The sequence below is a fragment of the Mus musculus genome, chromosome X (assembly GCF_000001635.26).
Source record: "Mus musculus strain C57BL/6J chromosome X, GRCm38.p6 C57BL/6J".
Classification (NCBI taxonomy): domain Eukaryota; kingdom Metazoa; phylum Chordata; class Mammalia; order Rodentia; family Muridae; genus Mus; species Mus musculus.
Window position 1 is genome coordinate 36035255 of NC_000086.7, and position 27876 is coordinate 36063130.

The 27876-nt window shown below is 38.7% G+C and overlaps 1 protein-coding gene across 4 annotated transcripts in view; it reads left to right on the forward strand.

The window, feature by feature from the left end:
• Positions 1-27876, forward strand: part of Dock11 (dedicator of cytokinesis 11) — a 189300-nt gene that overhangs the window by 147984 nt on the left and 13440 nt on the right. For all 4 annotated transcript variants that reach the window (XM_006541408.4, XM_006541406.4, XM_006541407.4 and 1 more), the window contains 9 exons: positions 2285-2422; positions 5858-6040; positions 9612-9725; positions 11800-12015; positions 12104-12161; positions 17227-17333; positions 24294-24416; positions 25940-26053; positions 27027-27173. In XM_006541408.4, the coding sequence (XP_006541471.1) occupies positions 2285-2422; positions 5858-6040; positions 9612-9725; positions 11800-12015; positions 12104-12161; positions 17227-17333; positions 24294-24416; positions 25940-26053; positions 27027-27173 (1200 nt within the window). The remainder of the gene's footprint in view (positions 1-2284; positions 2423-5857; positions 6041-9611; positions 9726-11799; positions 12016-12103; positions 12162-17226; positions 17334-24293; positions 24417-25939; positions 26054-27026; positions 27174-27876) is intronic.

A 27876-nucleotide genomic window follows, 5' to 3' on the forward strand; every position in this document is an offset into this window, starting at 1 on the left:
TCCTGTCTTATGTAATATAGTCAATAGCTGTAGGCTTCCAGATAGACTATGGAAACGTGCCCCATGCTTCTCAAAAACATTATATAAAGGAGAATCAAATAATATACTAATCAATTGTAGTAGGTGATCTTACAAAATATTAGGTCTGTTTTAATTAAAATAATACACACACACACACACACTCATCTATTTTTCATCATGTCAGTAGACAGGACATCTGAGTCTCATGACTAAACTTCCATTCCTCCCTTGCTTTTCTGATACTTTTTATTTAATAGATATTTGTGTATTTCTTGGTAAAACTCGAGTACTCTCTTAAGCATTTTATGAATATTATCTTACTATTTTTCGTGCTGGGGATTGAACCATGACCTCATGCATGCAAAGCACATATTGTGGTGCTGTGTTACCCTCCACTTTTCTTTGGAAGGATGGGGTAATAAAGGGAGGTAATGGCATAAGAGGACATGTGATCTTTATGAAGTTATGAAACCGCTCTGAAGTTGAATTGTGGTTATTCAGTACTGGTGCCAAACTAGTAACAGTAACTGAATTGGACTCTTAAAATTGATGACATTTTGGAAACACAAATTATATACCCATAAACTAAATACAAATAATGAATTAACTTTTAATACTCATAATAGCCTTAGTATCATTCTCATAAAAATAAGGGCCCACAGGGAGGTTCATATTGCACAGCTAGTCGGTGGTGGGATCAAAATTCATAGGTACACCAATCATAATGGAAGTCCATGGTTCTAGGTACTGGCCACCAATGGGCCTGTCACCAATTTGTATAGTTCTGTATGGTGGGCAGAATTGATATAACCTGCTTAGTTTCTTGAAAGTCAAAAAGGCAGAACTGGAGAAGTTAACCAATGTTTTGATTTTATATAGTTTGGTATGTGTATGTGTCTCTCTGTGTGTACGTGTACATATGTATGCTGTATATGAATATGTGCATTCATGTGTTTGAATGCAGATCCAGGTGTGGAGGTCAAGGATATCATTGGGTGTCAGTACAGGGTCTCTGTTGTTTTTTCACTGTGTACTCCAGGCTGGCTGGCACATGAGCGTCCAGAAATTCTGTATCTGCCTCCTGCCTCTCATAGGAACACTAGGACTCTAGCTGCTACTGCTTTTGTGTACTGATTTTAAATGGTTTGTGGGAATTTGAACTAAATTCGTTCATGTCAATCACTTTTACCCACAGAGCCATCTCTCCAGCCCTGGTGCTTTTATTTTGTTTTTGTTTTTATTTTTGTTTTTTTGTCCACTCTTTTTTTTTTTTTTTTTTTTTTTTTTTGCACTGTTGGGTATTGAACTCAGGACCTCCCAGGGAGGCCTTCTCATAGCAGACAGACATTTTCCCACTGTAGCCTCTTGGTAATTTATTTTAAAGCAAATTTCATGAACCAACTGATATCTCTGTACAACTGCACTGTTTACTGTTTTTATTAATGTCCATTTACAAGAGGCATTTAAACAGTCAGTTGTGGTATCTGTTTTCATGGTATCATGAGATATTATGGAGGGTTCAGTTTGTCACCAGTGCATAACCAGTGCATAAATATATCTTATACAAAATATATTTCCAAAAGTTAGTAACATAATCGATTTTTAAAAGAATTGGTATTTCTGCTAATTATTGCTCTCCCAGAGAAATATAAAGGCCAGGTGCTGTGTATTTGTTTTTAGATTTCTGAATGTGTAAGTTAATTAAAAAATTTTTCCTAGCCAGTCATGACTGGATATACGCATAGTTCCAGCAAATGAATTGTGACTATGAACTAGACTGGCTTTTGAATGTAGCAAGTTCTACATCCCACTGAGCTGCAAAGAGAACTTTAAGAAGAAAATAAAAAGGAAAGGAAAGGAAAGGAAAGGAAAGGAAAGGAAAGGAAAGGAAAGGAAAGGAAAGGAAAGGAAAGGAAAGGAAAGGAAAGGAAAGAGAAAAGAAAAGACAGAAAGAGAGGAAGTATTGAAGGAGAAATATTCTTCCCATATTCATTTTGAAGTTTGATGTTCTCTATTGAAAGAGTAATTTTTTAGCTCTTTTAAATGCTAGAGTTTCAATAGTCTAGATCTAGTTTGTATGGTATTTTGAGATATCCCATTCAAGTTGAAGATCACAGGAATATTCTCAAGTAAAATCCTGAAAATATTGAAATTTTATAGGCAGATATTGATGATGCAGTAAAATCAGTTCGTTTATATGTCGGGGAGAGGGGACAAACTGAAGGCGTCTATAAACTGTTTTTTTTTTTTTCATGTTTTATAGAACCAACTTTTAAATAATGATGGTCACAACCCACTAATGAAAAAAGTATTTGATATTCACCTTGCTTTTCTTAAAAATGGACAATCTGAAGTGTCACTGAAGCATGTCTTTGCCTCACTGAGATCTTTCATCAGTAAGGTAAGAACAACTTGAAAGTGCTAGGAGCTCAAGGGAAGATGGAGGACTGGGGATCATTGTGCTGACATCTACAAACAGCCAATAACTACCACAGCCTTTGTACGGATGAGCACAGCATAGCAAAATCAATGTAGAGAACCAGGCAATAATCATTTAAAATCACAACAGGCTTTCCTTTTACCATCATACCTTCACATTTTCAGTAGGCCCTTTTCAAGGGTCTCCCTCTCTGCCTTAGTTAGGGTTTCTATTGCTGCAATAAAACACCATGATCAAAAAGCATGTTGGGAAGGAAGGATATATTCAGCTTACACTTCCACATTGCTGTTCATTGTTGAGGGAATCAAGTAGGGCAGGATCCTGGAGGCAGGAGGTGATGCAGAGGCATGGAGTGGTGCTGCTTACTGGATTGCTCCTCATTGCTTGCTCAGCCTGATTTATAATAGAGCCTGGGACCACCAGCCCAGGGATGGCTCCACTCACAATGGGCTGGGCTCTACCTCATCAACAGCTAGACATAATTTGCTTTATTTTATTCATATCCCAACTGCAGTTTTCCTCCTCCTCTCCTCCAAGTTCCTCCCCCTCTGCCTCCCCTCTCCACCCCACTCCCCATCTACTTCTTCTGTCTCTTCATAAAAGGGGAGGCCTCTCATGAATATCAACGAGCCATGGCATATCAAGTTGCAGTAAGACTAGGCACCTCCCCTCCTATTAACGCTATAAGAGGCAGCCCACTAGTGTGAAAGGGTTTCAAAGGCAGGCAACAGAGTCAGAGACATTCCTATCCCCACTGTTGGGAATCCTACAAAAAGATCAAGCTACACAATTGATATATATGTGCAGAGGGCCTAGGTCACTCTCAGGCAGGGCCCCTGGTTGACAGTTCAGTCTCAGCGAGCCCCTGTGGACTCAGGTTAGTTGATTCTGTGGGTTTTCTTGTGGTGTCCTTGACCCCTCTGTACAGCCAAATCTTATGAAGGCATTTTCTCATCTAGGGTTCCCTCTTTCAGATAATTCTAGGTTGTGTGTCAGGTTGGCATAAGACTCTCCCTCTGCATCTTCTTTTCTCTCTCTCAAGATTCAACCCAGGGCACCGCATTCCTAGCTCCAATGTCATTTTAAAGTCATCAACCAATTTTTCTTTATCTTATTTATCATATGATAAGACTAACATACCCCTACTGTGCTAATGAGGCACAAGTCTTGCTTATTTAAAAAATTGTGTGTAGGCCCTTTGAAAGCAGAAACTAACTTTTAGAACTCCAGGGTCTTATAGAATATCTTGCAAATGAACCATAAGCAGCCAGTATATGACCAAATAAGCAAGCCTTACCTTTCATTGTATGTAAAACAGAAATTGTGTAAATGCAAAGCTTTAAAAGTTTTCTATTCTTTAATATATTTTAATAATAAAGGAATCAATAGTGAAGTGAGTTCTGTATGAGCGTGATAGGATAAATAGATAGAAATACATTTAGAAAAAAAATCATTTAACAGTTACTTGCTAGGTAGTTACTGCTTATAATCCTGAGGGCTTACTGTGCAATATATGAAAACATACACAGAATGATAAATATATGATGTACCTTATCAAAGTTTCCCTTCAGTAGTAGTTGGACTTAGAAGATGCAACTGAAAGTATAAATGTCACCGGTGTCTTCACTGTAAGAGCTAGACTTCATCTTTTAGGAAACAGGCAGGCATGGAAATATTTTGAGCAGGGAAGTAAAACAATGTATATTAAAAGAGAATCAGTATGACCAAGGGAAAGTAAACCTCTCTAAAATGAGACATTGGCTGAGAAGCAGAGACAGGCAGAAGTTTGTGAATTCAAGACCAGCCTGGTCTGTGTAGCAAGTTCCAGGCCAGCCAGAGCTTCAAAGATACATGGTAACACAAAGGGGTTAATAGAAGAAAGGAAAGGGGAAGGGGAAGGGGAAGGGGAAGGGGAAGGGAAAGGGAAAGGGAAAGGGAAAGGGAAGGAGAGATTGTGAGTAGTTCAAAACACACAGTTAAAAAAAAATAGATGAGGACCTGGAAAGGGGCGCTGGTGTGCGGCTATGGAGATAGAATACCTGGTAACAAGAGTTTTTTTACTTTATCACCAGTTCACCAACAAAGACATCAGCATCAAAGGGATACTGGAACTCGCCAGACTGACTGGACTTCCCCTGGGAAGGATATGGAGGGAAAACAGAGATCAGGATCAGAACATTAGAGAAACTAACATAGAAAGGGTTGAAAGAGAAAACTGTAAAGGAGACGAGAGAAAAAAGTGACAGAGGTAGCAATAAATAAACAAACAAACAAACAAATGGACAAGAATTGACAGTGTCACAGAAACCAAGGGGCAACAGAGTATGGGCATCCTCATGAGGTACAGAGTGCCAAGTGAGATGAAAGGAGCACATTAGAACTTGCATTGAGGAAGTTGCTCATGACTTTGGCCATTGTTCATATCTCAAGTAATGTAAGACGACTTACTGTAAGGATTAACTGCACATTGCCATGTCTGCCCTCAAATGTTTTTATACTAGAGTATCTTGTCCAGCAAGAGTCGATCTACTCTTGCGAAACTTTATGAGATTTCCCAACTTGCCAATCAGAAAGCATTTGTTACACACCCTTTGCTTGCCTAACACTGAACCTGCTAAAAAAGGTAAAATGATGCAGATTGATTCCTGAAATGCAGATTAAAATTCAAGGTTTTCAAGAAGCCATTTTGAGTAGCTGACACTCAAGCTTTAGAAGTCCTAAAAAATGGCCATTGTGCACTTGAAAGCAGCTTGCTTGTCCCACCTTTCAAGGATAGGAGGTGCTAATAAACCCACACTAGATATATAGTTTATCTTTCACAAAGCAGCAGGCTGAATACATTCTCAAAGCACCAGGCCACTTGGTTGTTTTGAAAAATCAGTGACCACTTGGGCACTCTTTCTCTATGACAAAATGTTTTAACTGACTGTTTGTGGAGTAGAAAATGGGCAGGTATATATGAACACTTCACATAAACTCCATTTTATTTAATAAAAAATAAGGATCAATTTCACTACTACTGATTTTCTCAGCAGGTGGAACCTTAGAACAGGAGCCATCATTCATCATTTCAGTCATTCATTTATTCAGTATGTCATCAAATATGTTCCTGTTATGTTTTGGACTATCTTAGACTCTTCTCAGATTGACAGCATTTTATGCCAAGTACCTCCACATTATTGCAGTACCTTCTATACTGACTTGACTTGTTCTATCATTGGCATATGCTTGCCTATATGGTAACAAGTTCAAACCATCTTCAGAACAGAGATCTGCCCTTGTATTGATTTGTTATCCTCGAAAGCTCTGAGTTTTAGGAGAGGATATAGTCAGCAGTTGATTATTTGGTGGATTTCATTAGATTTTCAGATATTCATTTCTATTTTCCTTGTTTAGTTTCCCTCAGCCTTTTTCAAAGGAAGAGTAAACATGTGTGCTGCATTTTGCTATGAGGTTTTAAAGTGCTGTACTTCAAAGATTAGCTCAACCAGGAATGAGGCATCTGCACTTTTGTATCTTTTGATGAGAAACAACTTTGAATATACCAAGAGGAAAACCTTTCTGAGGACACACTTGCAGGTGAGTACCAATCAAAACTCTTCTTTATTTTTCTCTTCAATCATTGGCCTCCATCAAAATCAACATCTATAGCTAGAAAGATAGCTAGCTCGGTTGGTAAACTGCATGTTCTGCAAGCATGAGTAGCTGAATTTGATCCAAAAGGCTGTGTATGGGGCTGGAGGAATGGCTCCGTGGTTATGAGAACTGGCTGTTTTTCCAGAGGACCTATGTTTTATTCATAGCACCTACAGTGTGACTCACAACCACCTGTAACTCCAACCCAGTACATCTGATGTCCTATTTTGGCCTCCTGTGTACGAGGCATGTACATGATGCTCATAGGCATAGATATAGATGCAGGTAAAATAACTATACACATAGAGAGAAATCATTTTTGTTTTAAAGCCAAGCATGGTGGGATGCACTTGTCAACCGAGAACTGAGGGAATGGGGACAGACCAACCTGAGGCTCACTAGCCAGCCAGCCTAACCTTATTTGGCAAGTTCTAAGCCAGTGAGAGACCTTGCCACTGCCCCCAAATTAAGATAGACAGCAACTCCTTCCATGAGTATTTTGTTCCCTATTCTAAGGAGGGATGAAGTATCCACACGTTGGTTTTCCTTCTTCATTTTCTTGTGTTTTGCAAATTGTATCTTGGGTATTCTAAGTTTCTGGGCTAATATCCATTTATCAGTGAGTGCATATCAAGTGACTTCTTTTGTGACTGGGTTACCTCACTCAGGATGATATCCTCCAGATACATCCATTTGCCTAAGAATTTTATAAATTCATTGTTTTTAATAGCTGAGTAGTACTCCATTGTGTAAATGTACCACATTTTCTGTATCCATTCCTCTGTTGAGGGACATCTGGGTTCTTTCCAGCTTCTGGCTATTATAAATAAGGCCGCTATGAACATAGTAGAGCATGTGTCCTTATTACCAGTGGGAACATCTTCTGGGTATATGCCCAGGAGAGGTATTGCTGTATCCTCTGGTAGTACTATGTCCAATTTTCTGAGGAACCACCAGACTGATTTCCAGAGTGGTTGTACAAGCTTGCAATCCCACCAGCAATGGAGGAGTGTTCCTCTTTCTCCACATCCTCACCAGCATCTGCTGTCACCTGAATTTTTGATCTTAGCCATTCTGACTGGTGTGACTGGTGAGCTAAGATGAAAGGATGTAGCATCCAGAGACTACCCCACCCGGGGATCCATTCCATAGTTAGCCACCAAACGCAGACACTATTGCACATGCCAGCAAGATTTTGCTGAAAGGACCCTGATATAGCTGTCTCATGTGAGGCTATGCCAGTGCCTGGCAAATACAGAAGTGAATGCTCACAGTCATCTATTTGATGGAACACAGGGCCCCTAATGGAGGAGCTAAAGAAAGTATCCAAGGAGCTGAAGGGTTCTGCAACCCTATAGGTGGAATAACAATATGAACTAACCAGTACCCCCAGAGCTCGTGTCTCTAGCTGCATATGTAGCAGAAGATGGCTTAGTCGGCCATCAGTGGGAAGAGAGGTCCCTTGGTATTGCAAGCTTTATATGCCCCAGTACAGGGGAACGCCAGGGCCAAGAAATGGGAGTGGGTGGGTAGGGTAGCAGGGTGTGGGAGAGGGTATAGGGGACTTTCAGGATAACATTTGAAATGTAAATGAAGAAAATATCTAATAAAAATTGAAAAAGAAAGGTAGACAGCAACTGAAGAATGGGCTAACCTCCACACATAGGCATACATGTGTACCTGCAAACGTGTGTGCACCCACCTCTCACTCTTTCCCCACAAAGAGCAACATTTATAGCTCCATCGAAAACTAAGGTAAGTGGATATCATCTTCAAGTCTTACTTTGTCTATAGCGTGAAGTCAGTGCCAGCCAGGGCAACCTGAAAGACACTATCTCAAAACAAAAAGTACAAAGAGGCCTGAGTTTATAGCTCAGTGGTAGAATGCTTGCCTAGCATGCAGAAGGCTCCGGGTTCTAGTCTCAGCACTGCAAAAGAAATCAATATCTGGATTTTCCTTTCTGTGCCATAGCTCAGACCATGTGGCTCTCTGCCACTTGAAATGGGACTGACCCAAACTGAGATGTGTCAAAAATATAAAGACTAAGTACATTAAAAAATAGAGCATCTAAGGTGTCTTATATTGTTTATATGTTGAAATGATTTGTCAAATTTGGGGATTAATTAAAATATATCAAAATAAATTTGGGGCCATTAAGATGACTCAGTGGGTAAAGTGCTTGCTACCAAGCCTGATGACCTGCTTTTAAGCACCAACAACCAAACTCCTGACAGTTGTCCTCTGATATTCACATGCATGTATAGGTGCAGCACATGTGGAACACACACACACACACACACACACAAAGTAAATAGGAAAACTAAAATAAGTTTCACTTCCATTTCTTTTTCATTGTAGCTACTTACATATGTGACTCACATTCTCTTTCTCTTGGACAAGACTACTCTAGAGTGTAAGTCTTAAGGATGCGTGTTCTCGTTCAGATTCCATGACAGTCTGGACATGGAGCAGCTGACTTCTTTAGCCTCTGTACCTCAGTTTCCTCAAATATAAAATAGGAGAAACTCTACTTCAGAATTTTTGTGAGCCTAAAGTAAGATGATTAGATAGTAAGATTAGTAGATAGTAAATGGCAGGTGATTCTGGTTGTTTTGCATGCATCTGTAAAACCTTTATTTAACAACAAAAGATTGCCAAGCATGATAGCACATGCCTAAAATCCAAACACGTGCAAGATTAGGGTAAAAGGATTACGTGTTTGAGCCAGCCTAATCTACAGGACAAGAAGAACCTGTCTCAAAAAAAAAAGCAGGAATTAAAGAAGAATTGACCTGGGAGTGCTAGCCTGCACCTGTATACTCTCATATACTTGAGATGCCAAGGCAAGAGGATCACTTAAGCCCACAAGTCCAAGATCAGTCTGGATAGCACACCAAGACCCTGTCTCAAAGACGTGCAATTAATCTCAAGATTTTGTGGAAATTACAGAACTTAGAGAGATAGCTATCTGCTTGTGCTAGACTCATAGATCAACTACATACATGGTGTGTGACCCTAGGCAAGTTACTTAATCTAGCTGAACCAGATTGCTCATCTGTAAAATGAGGCCAAGTATTTGCCATCTTATATTGTTATGAGTATGAGGGTGAAAATGAAAAGCATATAGCAGCTGGCACCACTCCAGCACAGAGAACACACTGGGTGATAATTATTCTCCATCTTCATATCATTATGATTAATTGATGAAACAACTCAAAATCTAAACACAGTGGGGACTTTTTGGCTCAGTAGTCTACTATGTAATATAGGCAATCTCTAGTTATGTATCTCCACTGCCTTGGTCGTTCCCATTAGAGCCCTTTACTAGGGAAAGGGTTATTGATAAGGAAACAACCATTAGCCTGCAGTCTGAGCTATTGAAGAGACTGAAGCAGGAAGACAGAAGCAAGTTAGATGTTAGCCTGGACACAGTACAGTGATACCCCTCCCCACCCCTCCAAGCACTTTTTTTTTAACCCTTTTGAAAAAAGTAACCTTTATTTCTTCCCACAGATAATCATTGCTGTGAGTCAGCTAATAGCTGATGTAGCACTAAGTGGAGGATCGAGATTTCAAGAGTCTTTATTCATTATCAATAACTTTGCAAATAGCGACAGACCTATGAAGGTAAGGAATAAACTCAAACCACTTTGGCTGGAATTCTGAGTCAGTGGTGCTCACCATGAACAGTGCACTGAGTTTAATCTCCAACACCAAAATAACGAATAAAAACCACTTTAACTAAAAAAAAGAGTTTATATTCTTAAACCGTGGTGGAATTCTCAGTGACTGTCAGTATGGAACATAGAGAATGTGTGCTTTAAGAGTTGTTGGCTTTTACTTACCACTGGATCTCTAACAATTATATTCAGCAGTAACTAAATAAATCTTTAAACTCTGTGTCTGTTAGTAATAAAATCTGTGTTGTTTTTTCTGCTTGATTTCTAAATTTGCTCGGAAAAGAAATATTTATTTTCTTTCTTAAAAATTGTTACCATTTATAATACCAGCTAATTAAAAACTGAGTTGGAAATTTGAGAGAAATTTCACTTCTTAGGATGGCTATCAGATCCATTGCCAAAAGATAAGAAATGGAACAGAAGGGTTTCATTATTTGTTGGTTTTGTGACTTCCAAACGTTAGGCCAACCGAATGTTGCTTGCTATAACAGTCCAAAATTGTCCATCTTCAGCACCAGTCCATCAGGATCAAACCTAGGATTCTGAGCACTACATGCTTAAAAACTAGGGCATTGTTTAAAAAAAAAAAAACAAAAAAAACAAAACAAAACAAAACCCTGCTTCGCCTACTGTGTTGCCTGGAAACAGGTTCTGAGATGCTTCCAGGGCGATGAACTGTCCACATTCTCGGGAAAAGTCATATTCTCGTATATTTGACAATAGTGCATGAAATCTTTTTAAAAAATCAAAAGCTCACAGTCACAACGTGCTTGATGTTTGGGACGTGTAGAATCTATGTACCAGAAAACCATTCCCATAGGAGTGCTGCTTACAGGGAGCAAAACACTGAGTAGTGCCAGCTGCTCACAGGCTGGGAAAGTTTGCCTTCAAGCAGCTTTGTGGGTTCCCCAGGGGATCAGTATACAGTTCAGCTAATCCCAGGAGCACAGAAGCAACGTGTACTATTTCAGCTATTTTACTCATGCTCCAAGAATTTATGTTTCTAGTTGTTACCATGCTCAAAGCCATCTTATACAGGTAGATTAGCATGATGTTTTCCAAGTGAATAGGGTTGATGTTAGCTCTCCTCAAGAAGAGCCCCTTTGCCTTCCCTTTACTCGTTTGTGAATGACTTAGTTTTATCTGCTAAGGTCACCTGTATCCCTGTTACAATAAGGTTAGCCTTTCCCTCAGGAAGTAGAATTTCTGTGAATGAACACAAGGGGGTTAGATGCATCTAATAATGATTTTTAAAGCAGACAAAAAGGCAGAACGGTATATTATATTCATATTAAGTTCCCTAACTGTGTACTTGCCCCATCCCCATCTTGGAGTCAGAAACACTTTGAGAGGTTAATGTTCTCTTTAATGTCTCTGGAGTGTGATGTGACTCACAACCTTTCCTTTGTGGAAATGGAAAGTTGGCAGCAGGGTTTTCACTAAGGTGTGTGTTATAGTCAGTGGGCAAGATAGGCACGCTTCTCACTATGGGATGTTGCCTGCAGAGCACTAGCTCTGGAGCCAGATTGCCTGATAAGAGGTCCTGTCTCCATGACTTGCCAACCAAGAGATGGTGGCTGAGCTTCTCAACTGCTCTGGGACTCAGTTTTCCCACTGGTGGAAATGCATAAAAAGAGAACTTAATTAAAACATATAAAGCACCCAGATCAGTACCCAGTACCTATGTGCTGTCAATAACTTTCAGTTACTGTTACAAATAAACCAAACATGTAGCATTAACAATGAAAGCCAGATAGTGTGACCTCAAAGATCATGTTTTTATGGGCTTTGAGTATTGCCATCAGGTTCAAAAGCCTTTAAAGCCTGGCTAGTTGCATAATTTTAATAAAATAACTAATTAAAAACCCTTTAGATTTGCCATATGAAATATAGTACTACCAACTGTTAATAAGGAATAAAAACCATATTATAGTCCCCACATTTGGATGCTCATGCTTCAATCCTATTGACAATACTGCTAAATATGTGGGTTTTTTTGTTTTCTTTTGTTTTGAAATTAGGCAACTGCTTTTCCCACAGAAGTCAAAGATTTGACCAAGAGGATCCGCACCGTTCTTATGGCCACTGCCCAAATGAAGGAACATGAGAAAGACCCTGAAATGCTAATTGATCTCCAGTATAGCTTAGCTAAATCTTATGCCAGCACACCAGAGCTGAGGAAAACTTGGCTTGACAGCATGGCCAAAATTCATATAAAAAATGGAGATTTTTCTGAGGTGAATACTTAAAATTTTGCTCCCACTGGAACTCTTCAAACTCCTTTGAACCTATTCTGACACTTCTTTCTTTGTCATCCACTTCTAGGCTGCAATGTGTTATGTCCATGTAGCGGCTCTAGTTGCAGAATTTCTTCACCGAAAGAGTAAGACCTTTCTGTTCTGAGATGGGAGGACTCTCGGCTGGACTCTCTATCTTTGCAGTGTGCAATTGTGAATGGGATAGAATTGAGCTCTTAAAAATATGTTTACCTTCAGCCTCATTCAGTGCTAAACAGACATTGTTATAAAAGAAGACTAGACTGCTCATTTTGGCTTTGGCTTCTGTGGGAGGTTATAAGAATAAGTTAAATAGTACACGGCTGGGCTTGCTGCCCAGTATTTATTTCCCAAGTCTATCTCCCTGGATGACTGCCACAAATTCAGTTCTTCTTAGGGCTCAAGAGAAGCTCTGCATAATTCTTTCAGATTTATGATTGCTTCTTTCCCTTCCTCATCCTTAACTTCACCAACCACTGTCATTGGACTAGGTATCTAGAGCTATTTTTATGCAGTGATACCTGAGTGTTAAAGGGAATCAGGCCCTTGAAGGACATCAACACTTCTGTATTTCTAATTCAAGATTCCTAATTCAGGGATCAGGCTGAAAGCTTCCCCATCCCTAAATAATATTGCTGAATTTTATAAATATTCAAATAGCAAAACAATTGAGCAAGGTTTAAAAGTTAATTGGTAGTGGCGATTGCAATCAAGACATCTGCTATCTATCACAATGAGGGCAAAATGAAAGCAACTTAAAGGAGTCATATTGCTCCTTTTTTTCCTATGTTTTTCTTATTTTATTATCTCTGGAATGTCTGTATTTTTCATTTCACATGTAAAATAATGGCCACTGTGGAGATTCTTCCCAAATATGACTAGAATGATTAAACTATGCATTCATGTCATTTAGGTTTGGGAGAAGGGGTAAGATTTCATATAGTCCAAGCAAACCTCAGACTTGCTATATAGCCAAGAGTGACCTTGAACTTCTGCTATTCCTGCCTCTACCCCCCGCCCCGCCGGGACTATGGGCATGCGGTGTTGGAGATCAAGCCCAGAACTTTGTGAATGCTAATCAAGCAAGCATACCTGAGCAACATTTTCAGCATTTTACTTATATTTTAAACTGACAGTGAAATGCTTCTGAATAATCAAGTTTACAGATTGTTATACTCAGCTAGGGGTTGTGGGGTCTATAATCCCAGCACATCAAGGCTAAGGCAGGAGGACTGCACAAATCCAAGAGAGCCTGGGCTACATGATGAATTCCAAGTTAGGGTGGACTACAAAGTATGAACCAGAAATAGTCCCAGACTCATTAAGAATTATTAGGAATTAACTCTCTAGATTTTGACAATACATAATTATATTAGAGATTCTTCCTGAGAATCTTGTTTTGCTCACAAGTACAAAGACTTGATATTAAACAAAAATTAAGAATGATTTATCAAAAAGAAAGCAAATCTATATATTGTTTTCATTCTCTCCTTAGTCGGGGCAAGGGGGTCTGGGGATTGATAAAATGGCTACAGGCACAATAAGCATGTGCTTTTGGACCAAGCTGTCCAGGCAGTCCCTACAAGTAGTTCTAATGGAGAAAGAATTGATCAAAATAAGACCCAATTCATCTTTATAAATTAGAACACTGATATGTTTGTCAAGTTGCCCTAAAAATACAAATCAAAGTTGCACACAGGCCATTCCATATCCATTGACACACATGAGGTTCTTAAACACCATTCTTTGGTTTTAAATGCTTTCCGGAGAAACTGGCTTCCTGTTACACCAGCTTTCTAATTAGTGGGCACTTGAAATATGAGTTCCAGGCCTATTGAAAATAAAGCCTTTCCATTTTGAAAACAGGTAATTCTGTTAGAAATTCTTCCCAAGAATCGTGTTTTATTCACGGGTATAAAGACCTTCAGAGCAAGATTGATTTCTCCCCACTAGCCTGGCCTTAAGTTTAGAAAAAGTGTATCTTGCTCTAGTTATTTCAGCATTAGGCAGATACCTTAATCGGCAATCTGACCTGTCTTAACAAGTGGATGTAGCCCAAGCTTGTCATTGATGTAGTTCATGATATTCCTAAGGTTCTTTCAAGTTTATCTCTCATCAACCTCAAAGAGCTAAGGGGCAAAATGATGTTTTGCATTTTAAACAAAGAAATGTTAAATTTGAGAGCTGTTTATATTTTTATTTATGGCTGCTGTCTATTTTTGAACCTGTAGAAATCAACGATCTTAAACTAGAAAACCTTATTCTAAAAGGGCAGCAGGAGTAGAAATCCTCGGGGGTTTTTCCACCTTAGTTTTAATGATTGAAAGAAAAAAGGAATCCAAAACAGCTTTTTTAAATTATCTGCTTAAACTATGAGAATAGTATCAAGATACTTAACTAAGCTAAATCAGTTAAGCATACTATAAAAATATTCTTAATGAAAATGGAATAAGATGCTGCCTAGCTGACACATTGTAAGCAAATGTTCTATCGTGTAGACTTTTTAAAATAAAAACAAAGTTTCTTCTATCTGGTGGTTTCCTGGCGCCCAGGGATAGCCACTATCTAATGTGAGAACTCTGCAACCCAGCAGTATTTAAAAAATCCAAAAAAGACTTGACTCTTCAAGCAAAATATGCTTTAAATTACATTTAGCAATGATCATCAAGACACACTAGAACTTATTGTTTTCAATTAATTGTCCATTAGTACCGAAGACAAAAAAAAAAAAAGAGTATTTACATTGTAAATCCCTGACTGGTATGTAGCACCAAAAATTTGTTTTCTGACATCTCAAAGAACTGTACTTTCAGCTCATTTCACCCAACCCTTCTCTCCCTCGCTCTGGGATGGAACTCAGGGTGATGTACATAGTACACAAGTCCTCCATTATTTTGAGTTATACCCTCAGCTGGCCCCGCAGCCATTTCTCTTGAAATGCACTATAAAAATATTCTTAATCATGATGTAATAGAATGCTAATTAGCTGACATATTGGAACCAAATGTTCTATCATTTAGACTTTCTTTTAATAAAAATAAAGTTTGTTCTGCCAGGTAGTTTCCTGGTCCCTAGGGGTGTCACCTTAAGTGAAGGACCACTGTTGTAATCTTGAACCCCTTGTTTTGGGCACTGAAGTGCCAGGAAAAGGGAAAAGAGGAAGCCAGGAATGGTGACTCATGCCTGTATTCAGGAGTGGGAGGGTTAGAATTCTGAGGCCAGCCTGTACCACATAGTGAGTCCCAGCTATGGTGTGATATCTGATCCCATTCCTGCCCCTCCCCATAGAAAAAAGAAGAAAGAAAAGAAAATGAAAGTGGAAGGGCATCTGCAATTGACCCCACCCCACCTTCCAACAGGTCCCTGATCTTTGTACCAGAGATAGCTTATAGATAGATTCTCAGGCTCTTCCCTTTGCCCAAGTCAGTGGAAGCAGTGATAATGGGGAATTTGTTATGTTACTCTTTCTTGTCCTCAAATATAAGATACAACACAAGTCAGAATTTCTTTTCATTTTGTCTGAGAGCCTTGCCATGTTCTGGATCTCACTCTCTAGAGACTTTGGCATTCTTCTCTTTTCCTGAGAGAGGGCACAACACTTTTCCCCTGGGAAAACAAGAGTCAAGTTTTCTGCATTTTTGTACCACCACATAACATCCTCGTTCAGCAAAACTTTGGAGCTTCAGATTCTCCCATAAGCCCAAAATATGTGATTTCCCTTCTCTATAGCGTCTCTTTTTCTCATTCCTTATAGGGTAATGCTGTTTTCATTCCCAAGTCTTCGTATCCAGTGTCATATAGCTAAAATTTCACAAAGTACTTCATTCCCTTGTTTGTTCCTAGTTCCAGCTTCCCCTTTAATGCTCACCCCCCAAGATCTTACCTCTTACTCTTCTTCTGACTGCCAGTCATTTTTCTAATTAAGTATTGGCACTGCAATCCCATCCTCCAAAATCCTACTCACTCTTTTCACAGGGTCACTTGGACTCAAACTGTTTGTACCTTCCTGGACTGCTGCCATTTTTATTTCTCTAGAATGGCATGTGGGAATGTAGAAGCAATAACTATGAAGCATTAAGATCAAGATTCCGTGTCAAAGCTAGGTGGAGTATACCTCACCCACATTCTCAGCACTTGGGAGGCAGAGACAGGAGGATGGTTATAAGTTTGATGCCAGCCATATATGAAATGTGCCTGTTTGTTCCCCTCTAAATCACAAGATCCTAGAAAACACAGACTGTTGGGACACCATGTGACTTTCTCCACCTAGATTCTCACTCCACAATAACAATTTTGGTCACAGTTGTAAAAGTTCTTTTCAGCTACAGTTTACTGGTAACTTCCCAGGACTCCAGCTGGCAGCAGTTCTTTTATTTTATCTTGAGAAAGTTACTTTAAAATATTGACAGGCTTACTTAGCAATAATAATTCATTTAGTCCTTCTTTTACACTAAGCTCTATTCCAAGCAAGTGTTCATGCAATTCTCACAAACTTCTATTATTATTCTTGCTATAATGGTAGTGGTGGTAGTAATGATGATGAAAAACTATAAATACTAGAGAAACAAACATCCAAATTCATACAGTGACACAGGCTCATCTAACTTTTAAATCTATGACACACTCAGTTTCTCCAAGGGTGTTTTATCTCTGCCATCTGTTTCACTTCCTGTCTGTCATAAATCCTGGGCTAGGCTCTTCCAATAACTAACTGACTTCCCTTTCCAAGTCTCAGCGAAATTTAAACACTAGAGATGATTACCAAAGGTCTTTCGGTGGTTAAACAAAAATTGTCCACCCTCTTGTCTAGATGATATGGACAGAGCAAATATAGAAAAGATGTGCATTTTAATATAATTTTTATACTAGGAAATCATCTACACCAGCCACTGCAGATCGTGCACCAAAACCATAACTTACTTATTATAATGAATTTGGGCTCACTTTGTACAGGAGGAAGAACCATAGAATATAGTAGATCTGAGGAATATATGAAATTACTTTTACAGCTGAAACATGTACTTATGACTTTGACCCAAAGTCATAAGTTATTAAAATATGACTTTGACCCAAAGTCATAAGTTATTAAAAATAGCATATCCTTTTAAGGGTATCTGTTATTTACCAAATTTTTTTGTAATAAATATGGTCCGTTTCTGGTTTTCCACACAGAATTATTCCCTAGTGGGTGTTCAGCGTTCAAGAAAATTACTCCCAATATAGATGAAGAAGGAGCCATGAAAGAAGATGCCGGGATGATGGATGTTCATTACAGTGAAGTAAGAGCCCAGGGCATGCATCATCATTTATAGAAATTTCCCATTTTGAATTGTATTTATATTATGTTACTAGATCTGGCTTAAATTGAAAAATGACTAAGGGTTGGTAAGCTTTAAGTAATAAAACTGTTTAGGCAAAGGAATTCCTGTTGGCAGGATAGAATCTTGTCTCAGTAACTCTTCCCATTATCTTGTTTTAAAATACAACATTTAGATGGCTAGAAAAATGGTTTAGTGGTTAAGAGCATTTGTTCTTTCCGAGGAGCCAGATTTGATTCCCAGCACTTACATGGTGGTTCATAACCATCTCTTACTCTAGTTTCAGGAGACCTGATTCCCTCGTCTGGCCTTCATGGACACCATACACTCCAGTGGTATATATACATACATGTAGGCAAAATACTCATACAAATAAAATGAATAAAACTTATTTTTAACCTCCATTATTGACCATCTTTATACGATGATCTCTGTGACTAGATCCCACCTAGCATGTGAAAAGGGACTCTAGAAAACTAGAGTTAAAATTGTCTTTTACTTAAAATAGGCACGATATTTGTAACAAAGTAGTGTGAATGGAAGCGCCCTGCTTCCTACTGCAGATGGTTAGAAAACAGCTTTGCTTGTCCATCAGTAAAGATCTGTTAAGCACCAACATAAGATCAAGCCTATTGACTTGAGATAAAAGGACTGTAAAATGATGAACTATGCTCTCCAAGTTCTGCTCGGGAGATAGTCATTGAAAGAATGTAGGTATGTGATATGCAAAATCAGAGGTATAAGGTAAGGAGATTAACATGGCTGTGATATGAGAGCTGGATTACAGGTGACTAGACATAATCTGGAGACAGAGTCTGGGGAAGGTCAATCTTATTGTCCAGATGTGTGGCAATTATGTCATAAGCCAGAATAGTAAAAGGCCCAGGGTAAGCATGTAGCTCACTTGGCAGAGTACTTGTCTTGCATGCATAACCCCTGAGTTTGATATTCAGCTATGCATAAACTGGTTAAGTTTATCCATGCCTATACTTCAGTACTTCGGAGGTAATGATGGGAGGATTAGAAGTTTTAATTTCAAGCCCTCCTTTGGTACGTAGAGAGTAAGAGGCTAGCCTGAGCTACAGGAAACCCTGCCTCAAAAAGCAAACTACTACAAAAGCCTATACTCAACAAAGCTGGAAAATCTGGATGAATGGACAAATTTCTAGACAGATACCAGGTACCAAAGTTAAATCAGGATCAGATAAACCATCTAAACAGTCCCATAACCCCTAAAGAAATAGAAGCAGTCATTAAAAGTCTCCCAACCAAAAAAACACAGGACCAGATGGGTTTAGTGCAGAGTTCTATCAGACCTTCAAAGAAGACCTAATTCCAATTCTCTTCAATCTATTCCACAAAATAGAAATAGAAAGAACACTGCTCAATTCATTTTATGAAGCCACAATTACACTTAAACCTAAACCACGCAAAGACCCAACAAAGAAAGAGAACTTCAGATGAATTTCCCCTGTGAATATTGATGCAAAATACTCAATAAAATTCTCACAAACTGAATCCAAGAACACATCAAAATAATCATTCATCATGACCAAGTAGGTTTCATCCCAGGGATGCAGGGATGCTTCAATATACCGAAATCCATCAACTTAATCCAGTATATAAACAAACTCAAAGATAAAAATCGCATGATCATCTCATTAGATGCTGAGAAAGCATTTGACAAAATTCAACATCCCTTCATGGTAAAAGTCTTGGAAAGATCAGGAATTCAAGGCCCATACATAAATCTAGTAAAAGCTATATACAGCAAACCAGTAGCCAGCATCAAAAATGGACAGAAACTTGAAGCATTCCCCCTAAAATCAGGGACTCGACAAGGCTGCCCACTCCCTCCCTACCTATTGAATATAGTACTTGAAGTCCTAGCCAGAGCAATTCGACAACAAAAGGAGAACAAAGGGAAACAAATTGGAAAGGAAGAAGTCAAAATATCACTATTTGCAGATGATATGATAGTATACTTAAGTGACCCCAAAAATTCCACCAGAGAATTCCTAAATTTGATAAACAACTTCAGCAAAGTGGCTGGATATAAAATTAACTGAAACAAACCAGTAGCCTTCCTCTACTCAAAGCATATCCAGACTGAGAAAGAAATTATGGACACCCTTCACAATGGTCACAAATAATATAAAATATGTTGGTGTGACTCTAACCAAGCAAGAACTTCAAGTCTCTAAAGAAAGAAATAGAAGATCTTAGAAGATGGAAAGATCTCCCATGCTCATGGATTAGCAGGATTAATATAATAAAAATGGTCATCCTGTAGAAAGCAATCTACAGATTCAATGCAACCCCCATCAAAATTCCAACTCAATTCTTCTTAGAATTAGAAAGAGCAATTTGTAAATTCATCTGGAATAACAAAAACCCCAAGATAGTGAAAAATATTCACAGCAATAAAAGAACTTCTGGGGGAATCACCATCCCTGAGTTCAAGCTATACTACAGAGCAATAGTGATAACAAACTGTGTGGTATTGGTACAGAGACTTGTAGATCAGTGGAACAGAATTGAAGACCCAGAAATGAACCCACACACCTATGGTTACTTAATCTTTGACAAGGGAGCTAAAACCGTCCAGTGGGGAAAAAGACAGCATTTTCAATGAATGGTGCTGGTTCAACTGGCAGTCAGCATGTACAAGAATGCGAATTGATCCATTCTTATCTCCTTGTAGAAAGCTCAAGTCCAACTGGATCAAGGACCTCCACATAAAACCAGATACACTGAAACTAATAGAAGAGAAGTAGGAAAGAGCCTCAAGCACATGTTCCCCACCCACCCTCAAGACTCCCTCATAGAAGCAGGAGGGGGGAATGGGATAGGGGGCTTCGGGGGGAAATCGGGAAAGAGGATAACATTTGAAATGTAAATAAATAAAATGTCCAATTTTTAAAAAGGAAAACAAACCCAAAATACATAGGAAATAACATTAGGAAGGAGAGAAGAATGAACTGCTGCTTAGGAAAGGCAATGATCTGTAGGTACCTTGGAGATGTTTGGGAATTGGGAAATGATAGCTGCTATTTACAGGGAGAGTGATAAGTAAGTACAATTTCTTGAAGTTTTTTTTAAGAGCTTTAATTATATATTTTAGTGAAAGATACATGCAGAAAAATCAATGAGTGAATATCATCATATTCATATACCAGCAAATATCTTTAAAAGAGTTATATAATTTAACTATCAAAAGTTTTCTATTTACATGATAGAGAATAAGAAAAGAGGGGAGTACCTGATAGGGATGCATAGTAATGCCACAAAGAAACCTGTTGACTTCATAGAAGACAATAATGAAACAGTAATAAAAATATTTTAAAATGAAATATATCACCTCTAAAATAAAATTCTAGATGCAAAGTTTTATAAAAAGGCAAATGTGACATTCACGGAGATTGAAGTGGTGTATCATCCCACAAAATTACATTTTTTATTTTTAAAATATGTATTTATTTGTTTGTTTATTATTTGTTTGTTTTGCTTTTGGAGACAGAGTTTCTCTGTGTAGTCCTGGCTGTCCTAGGACTAGCTCTGTAGCAGAGGCTGGTCTTGAACTCACAGAGATCTGCCTGCTTCTACCTCATGAATGCTTGGATTAAAGGCGTGTATCACCACTGTCTGGCAAAATTCTTTTTTTCTAACAGTTGCCGCTGACACAGGTATGGCAACAAATGCCTGTAATCTCCATCTTGGAAGGCAGAAGCACAAAGGATCTCAAGTTCCAAGCCAATCTGAGCCACATAAGGAGACTCTACCTCCAAAGAAGAATTGTACTAGGAATATATTATGCCAGGCATCTGATAACCCAAGTTATCAGAGGACGGAGGCAAGAGTATTGCCATGAAATTTGTCTAGTGTACCTAGTTCCTGAACCAGCCTGGCTACAGAACAAGACCCTGTCTCAAGTGGAGAAAGGGGAAAAGGAGAAGAAAAGAAACAAATCTTTTCACTTTCCATAATCTGAGACTTAGATATAATTTAGAATTCTGTTGGTTTTAGTATGTGGCCCCAGTCTCACACAGTACTTCACAGGACATATATCTTTGAGCTTCTCCTTGTCTTCCAAACAGCAGCTGTATGTTATCTCTAGAGATAGCCTTGTTAACATAGTGGGATTTTGTGCTCTATAGCAATAATTATACATACTTTTATTTATTTAATTTTATAAATTGATCACAGTGTTCAACCAAGTACCAGTTTGGTCTCATGTAGAAGGGTTTCCTCATGCTTTCATATCTGAAACAGGTGACACTGATTTAGCAGTTATATTAAAATGAGTCATATTCAGCAGTACACATTATCTATTATCCTAGCAGTCTACAGGAAGAGGAAAGAAGATTGTTGTGAGTTCTGCCTCTCTGCCTCTCTGCCTCTCTGCCTCTCTGCCTCTCTGCCTCTCTGCCTCTCTGCCTCTGCCTCTCTGCCTCTCTGCCTCTCTGCCTCTCTGCCTCTCTGCCTCTCTGCCTCTGCCTCTCTGCCTCTCTGCCCCTCTGGCCCTCTGCCCCTCTGCCTTTACCTCCGCCTCTGCCTCTCTCCCCCTCTGCCCCTCTGCCTCTCTGCCTCTCTGCCTCTTTGCCTCTTTGCCCCTCTGCCTCTGCCTCTCTGCCCCTCTGCCCTTCTGCCTCTGCCTGAGTGCTAAAGAGGTGTGTACCGCCATGTGCCTGCTAAACTTCTTAACATAGATATTGAATGTTAATATGTTGACTCTTTATTCAAGTAGTCACATTGATTGAGCAACTGCTATATAAGAGGAGTATATGAGTTACGGAAGAAAACTAGATAAATAATTGTGTTCCCATTTTTAAAGAATCATGGTTTATTAAGAATGTCAGCAATTGAGACATTGTGCAAATTTTGTAGAACTATAAATATTTACCCAATTGATTAGTAAAATGGGAACCAAGTTATTTGTACTTGCCTTCTTTATCTGGACCAGGAAAAACATCTAGGAGGTCAGTACCTACATTATTCTAAGAAGAATGGAATAGAAGGTAGAAGCCTTCCTTGCCTTCTGATGATAGCTGTTGATCCTCAGCATTCCTTAGCTTGCAGCTATATGGATTCTGTTTCTGTCTCTGCAGTCACATGTTATTTTCCTGAATACCTGCAGTGTCTTATGCTATCTATATTGGCTTGAGGGTTCACCCTTTATCAGTATATTCATCGTTTTTATTAGTTAATTTTATTTATTCAGTATATTCATCTTAATCAATTATATCTATAACACTTTTTCTGGATCAGGTTACATTCTGAGGCAGGTAAGAACTTCAGCTTACAGTTTAGAGCAGTGTTTCATAACCTTCATAATGCTGCAGCCCTCTAATACAGCTCCTCATGTTGTAGTGACTCCCAGTCATAACATTATTTTGTTTCTAATTAATAACTATAATTTTGCTATTGTTACAAATTATAATATGAATATCTGATATACAACCCCTGTGAAAGCTCATTTACCACCCCGCCCCCAAGGGGTAGCACCTGACAAGGTGAGAAGCACTGATTTTGGGAAATACAATTCAGTTCATAACGGGATAAAGTAAAAACTTCACCTCATTTTCTAGCTAGGAATCTATAGAATATTGCCACCTGCTATATCGCAATGAGATCTACAGGATGCATTCAGTTATCTAAGAAACAAACAAGGATCATTTTGGCAATTCGTTCTGTAGATCTAGTGACTCAGCCAGAAGCATAGCAGTTGGCCTACTCTTTTTTTATTGTTGAGAACATGAGATGATACTTCACAAAATTGTGGCAAGCAGCTGTTATGATTCTCACAGGCAAAAGAGCTCTCTATCATAGGACATTAACCCATCCCTGATGTTCAAATCATATGAAGGAAGAATTTGCTCTCTGGATTATTTCAGTCTAATGAAGACCTAAATCACTAATGCAATAGCTTGAAAAGCTGTCACATTGTCTTTAATGTTCTATGCATTATTTCAATATGAAAGAAAATAATGGAGGTGTACAAGCTTAGTGGAATTCACCTTGTTAAGCATTTTTTGCATTGTCTAGTTACTTACTTTTGTTAAAGCATATGTGTGCATGTTGATATTTCTGTACATTATTGCTATTTCTATACATGCATACAACATTTGTTGATGATATCCAACCATACTTCTACCCTTACCACCTGCCCTGCACACCCTGGCATGATTTCCATCCTGTAGTAAATCACCCTTCAACTTTCAGATCAACTGAGCCCATAATTTGAATCAAAGGATTCAATTCAGCATGATACTATCTGCAAGTAAAGTCTCTATTATCACTTAAACAGAACACATGTAGTTTACTGTTGACGTTAATGTCATATTTTAGAAATATTTCTAATTTCCTGGTGCTTGTAACATTTGATTTTGAAAATACAGTTCTGAGACTGTATTTTCAACTGTAGTGCTGGCACATACTTCTAATCCCAGCAATCACAACCCTAAGGCAGGAAGCTCACCAGTGGGACTACAGGAATCCTGAGCTCTATAGCTTACTGATTCAGAAGGAAGAAGTGAACAGGGGGAAGATGTGGTCATACTAATAGACTTCTGTGCATTTGCTTGAACTTAGCCCATTTGGTATGTTCTTTTGTCTCTAGCTGCATATGTAGCAGAGGATGGCCTAGTTGGCCATTACTGGGAAGAGAGGCCTCTTGGTCTTGCAAAGATCATATGCCCCAGTACAGGGAAACGCCAGAACCAGGAAGCGGGAGTGGATGGGTAGGGAAGCAGGGCGAGGGGAGGGTATAGGGGACTTTCGGGATAGCATTTGAAATGTAAATGAAGAAAATGTCTAATAAAAAATTTTTTAAAAGAAAAAAGACAAATAAGTTAAAATGGTTAGCAATTGTTTTGTCTAAAGCTGCTTTTAATGCCTCATTGAATATTTCTCTTAATGCAGGAGGTTTTGCTGGAATTGCTAGAACAGTGTGTGGATGGTTTGTGGAAGGCAGAGCGATATGAAGTAATTTCTGAGATTTCCAAGTTGATTATTCCAATTTATGAGAAACGCCGTGAATTTGAGGTAGGGAATGGACACATTGCCATCATTGCCTTCTATACTTTGTTTTGGTCTTGTTAAAACACTAATATCATGTTGTCCCTATCATTTTACTCTGATGTCTTCTAATGAAAATACTGGAATTGTATCACAGAATAAGTATTCTTATTTTGCCCTTTTTGTTTGTGCCAGGGTGCATAGGATCTTGAGCATGATAGACACATGCTCTGTCTCCAAGACTCAGTCCAGATTGTAGCATTCCTCCCTGGACTGTCAAAACCACCAAACCTCCATATCACCAAGAATGACCTAAAAACATGATTCTTTTCTTTGAACTTGAGTGCAGAGACTACAAAGTACTGGCTGACCATGATGAAGAAACAGTATGATGGCATTAATAAGCCAGCTGTGAGTGTCTACCAATGTGCCCTGCCAAGAAAACTGTTGATAAATTCTAGTGAAGAACTGCTGCCATGTGCACAAGGCAGAATTTTTAATATTCAAGTCTTTGGGCCCATATCATAATTTCCACTGCATCTGTACAAAAAGGGGAAGGAAATTGGCTTGGGATTCAAGCTATTTTGAGAGTAGATGTGGGATGAGCTGAGTGTGGTGACATACAAAAACAAAAACCTGTTTTAAACTCAAAGGTTTTGGGAAGTTGCTGAAGCTGACCAGAGGTGCTAAGTCCCTCCCTCTCCAATATAAATGGTAAGGACTGCTAGAAGACACTCTCAGACCATCTGAGCTGCCCAGAAGAGTCTCAGATCAACTGAGATCTCTGAAACAGACACTCTTTAACCAGTTCAGCTACCTGCAAGTGTGCTCCAGGGTTTTAGTTCTCTTGGGCTTTCATGAGTCACGCCACGGTAGACTTTTGATGATACAGCTGTCTTTGAGTCATTTTTGCCCATATAAGGGCTTATCTCACCCATACCTCTATTAGCAAACCACATAAAGCTCATTAATTCAACAGAAAAAAAATGTTTGAAGATATCGACAAATAGAACTAGAGAAACAGCTCAGCGGTTAAGAGCACCTGTGGCTTTTGCTGAGGACCTGGGTCCAATTTCCAGCACCCCCATGGTGGCTGAGAATCGTCTGTAAATCCCATTCCAGGGGATCTGATACTGTCTTCCGACCTCTGTAGTATACAGGCATACATGCACGCAAAATATCACACGCAGAAAAATTCATTTTAAAAAGGAAAGTTAATAAGTATACATACATAGGTAAAATTCACATGTTCATAAAATTTAAAATATTTTGTACTTCTGGGCATTGAACCCTGGCTAGGCAAGTTTTCTACCACTCAGCTGCAACCCGATCCCCTTTATTGCAACTTTTGAGGTGAAGTCTTGCTAATAGCCCAGGATGGCCTGGTACTGTAGTGGGTAAAGTAATACCCTGTCTCAAAAATAAATAAGGAACAAGAACAAAATAATAACAAAAACTAAACATTGATAGTTTTTTCTCTCTTGCGTGTTGATCTTGATGATACTTAATGACTGCCAAAATCACAAAGTTCTCTATTCTAATTTTTTCAGAAACTGACTCAAGTTTATAGAACTCTCCATGGCGCTTACACAAAAATTTTGGAGGTTATGCACACCAAAAAACGACTTTTAGGTACTTTCTTTAGAGTTGCCTTTTATGGCCAGGTAAGTGTACTTTAGCAAAGTATATCAAGTTGTTTGACTTTTAAAATATTTTCCTTTGACTTACTAGATGGCCTTTGTGTAGTTTCTTGTAGAAGTCTTTCTTGCTGTGTACACAGCACGGGACTCATTTTGTAATGTTCCAGTTCACTTTGCTTCACTTGTCTACTTAGGTCAGGGATGCAAAGTATGAACTTCTCATTACTAACATTCATGAAAAAAATACATTTTAGTTTCCTCCTTCTACCAAGAATATGTTTATATACTTATGAATTTGAGTACACACAGGAAAATATTACATGGGAATAATTAATACAATAAATAAAAAATAAAAGTATTTTCATATAACATCACCCCCTTCCAGACAATAATGTTTGTATGCTTGTGCCTTTGACAATTCTCAACTTATTCAAAGTTAGAAAGTTGACTATATGCATGTGGTATTTAATATATTATTAATATACTAAAATTAAAATATTAATATGGTCTTAGAATTTCTATTTTTATGTTAAAACACAATTATTAAAAGCAACTTTTAGAAGAAGAGTCTATGTCAGCTTGTAACTCTCAAGTCATACTCCATTACTGAAGGAAGTCAGAGCAGGAACTCAAGCAGGGCAGGAACCTAGAGGCAGGAGCTGGTGCAGAGGCCACGAAGGGGTGCTGCTTTCCTGTAGAACCCAGGGCAACCTGCCCAAGGGGTGATCCCACCCACTGTGGGCTTGGTCCTCCTATATCAATCATCTATCAAAACATGCCCTACAGCCTTATCTGATAAGGTATTTTCTCAGTTGAGGTTCCAACTTCCCAAATTACTCTAGGTTATATCAAGATGTCATAAACTAGGCAACATAAATATATTAAAACTGATATTAATAAGTATTATTTTAAGTATATTCAAATATGTTGTCACTAGTCATGCGGATTCTCCTTGAATGTTTGTTCACACAGTATCATTTGTTTACCTTTACAATAGTCTTTTTTTGAAGAAGAAGATGGAAAGGAGTATATCTATAAGGAACCCAAGCTCACTGGCCTTTCAGAGATTTCCTTGAGACTTGTGAAACTTTACGGGGAGAAATTTGGTACTGAAAATGTCAAAATAATTCAGGATTCAGACAAGGTAACTTGTGCCATGCATTTGAAAGCACTGTTCATTTCTCACAGGCCTAGTACATTGCTCCTGATTTGTGAGAGGGAAGCTGTCCCTAACTCCCTGGGACTAAGATTACAGATGTGCACTGCCCAAAGGGTCACATTCGAGGCCCTTCTGCCTACACTGGCAAGGCATTACTGAAGCGCCTGATCCCCCAATGTTTTTTTTTGGGGGGGGGGCTGGTCTCAAATTCACAATAGTTCCCCCTGCAATTTTTCCTGGTTTTGTGATTACAGTATGGACTGGATCTGAGTTTCTAATGAAGTCAGTTTACAGAGAGATAGTTTGGGTCTCACCCTAAATATTATCTATCCTGTTAGACCCTATCATAACAAGGTGTAAAAGATCTAACAAGAGAGACTGTTTTGTGGGAAATGCACTAATCCTTCTAGATAGCCATTGGGAAATAACAGCCAGAATGTTTGAGTCCTCACAGTACCCAGAATGAGAGCTCACTTCCTAGGTAGAAAGGACTTCCGCAGTGCAGAGTTTGTGCCTACATTTATCCAGTAACTTTCAACAAAGCACCAAAAGTCAACTCGACAACAGTTGACAAAGAAAAATCTCACCTCTTTATTTCCTAGAAACGCCTGTATCTCTTGTGAGTTTTATAATCTTTAACGTAGGCTTAAGAGCTTTCAAAGTAGATGTCATGATTAGTTCCAGATCA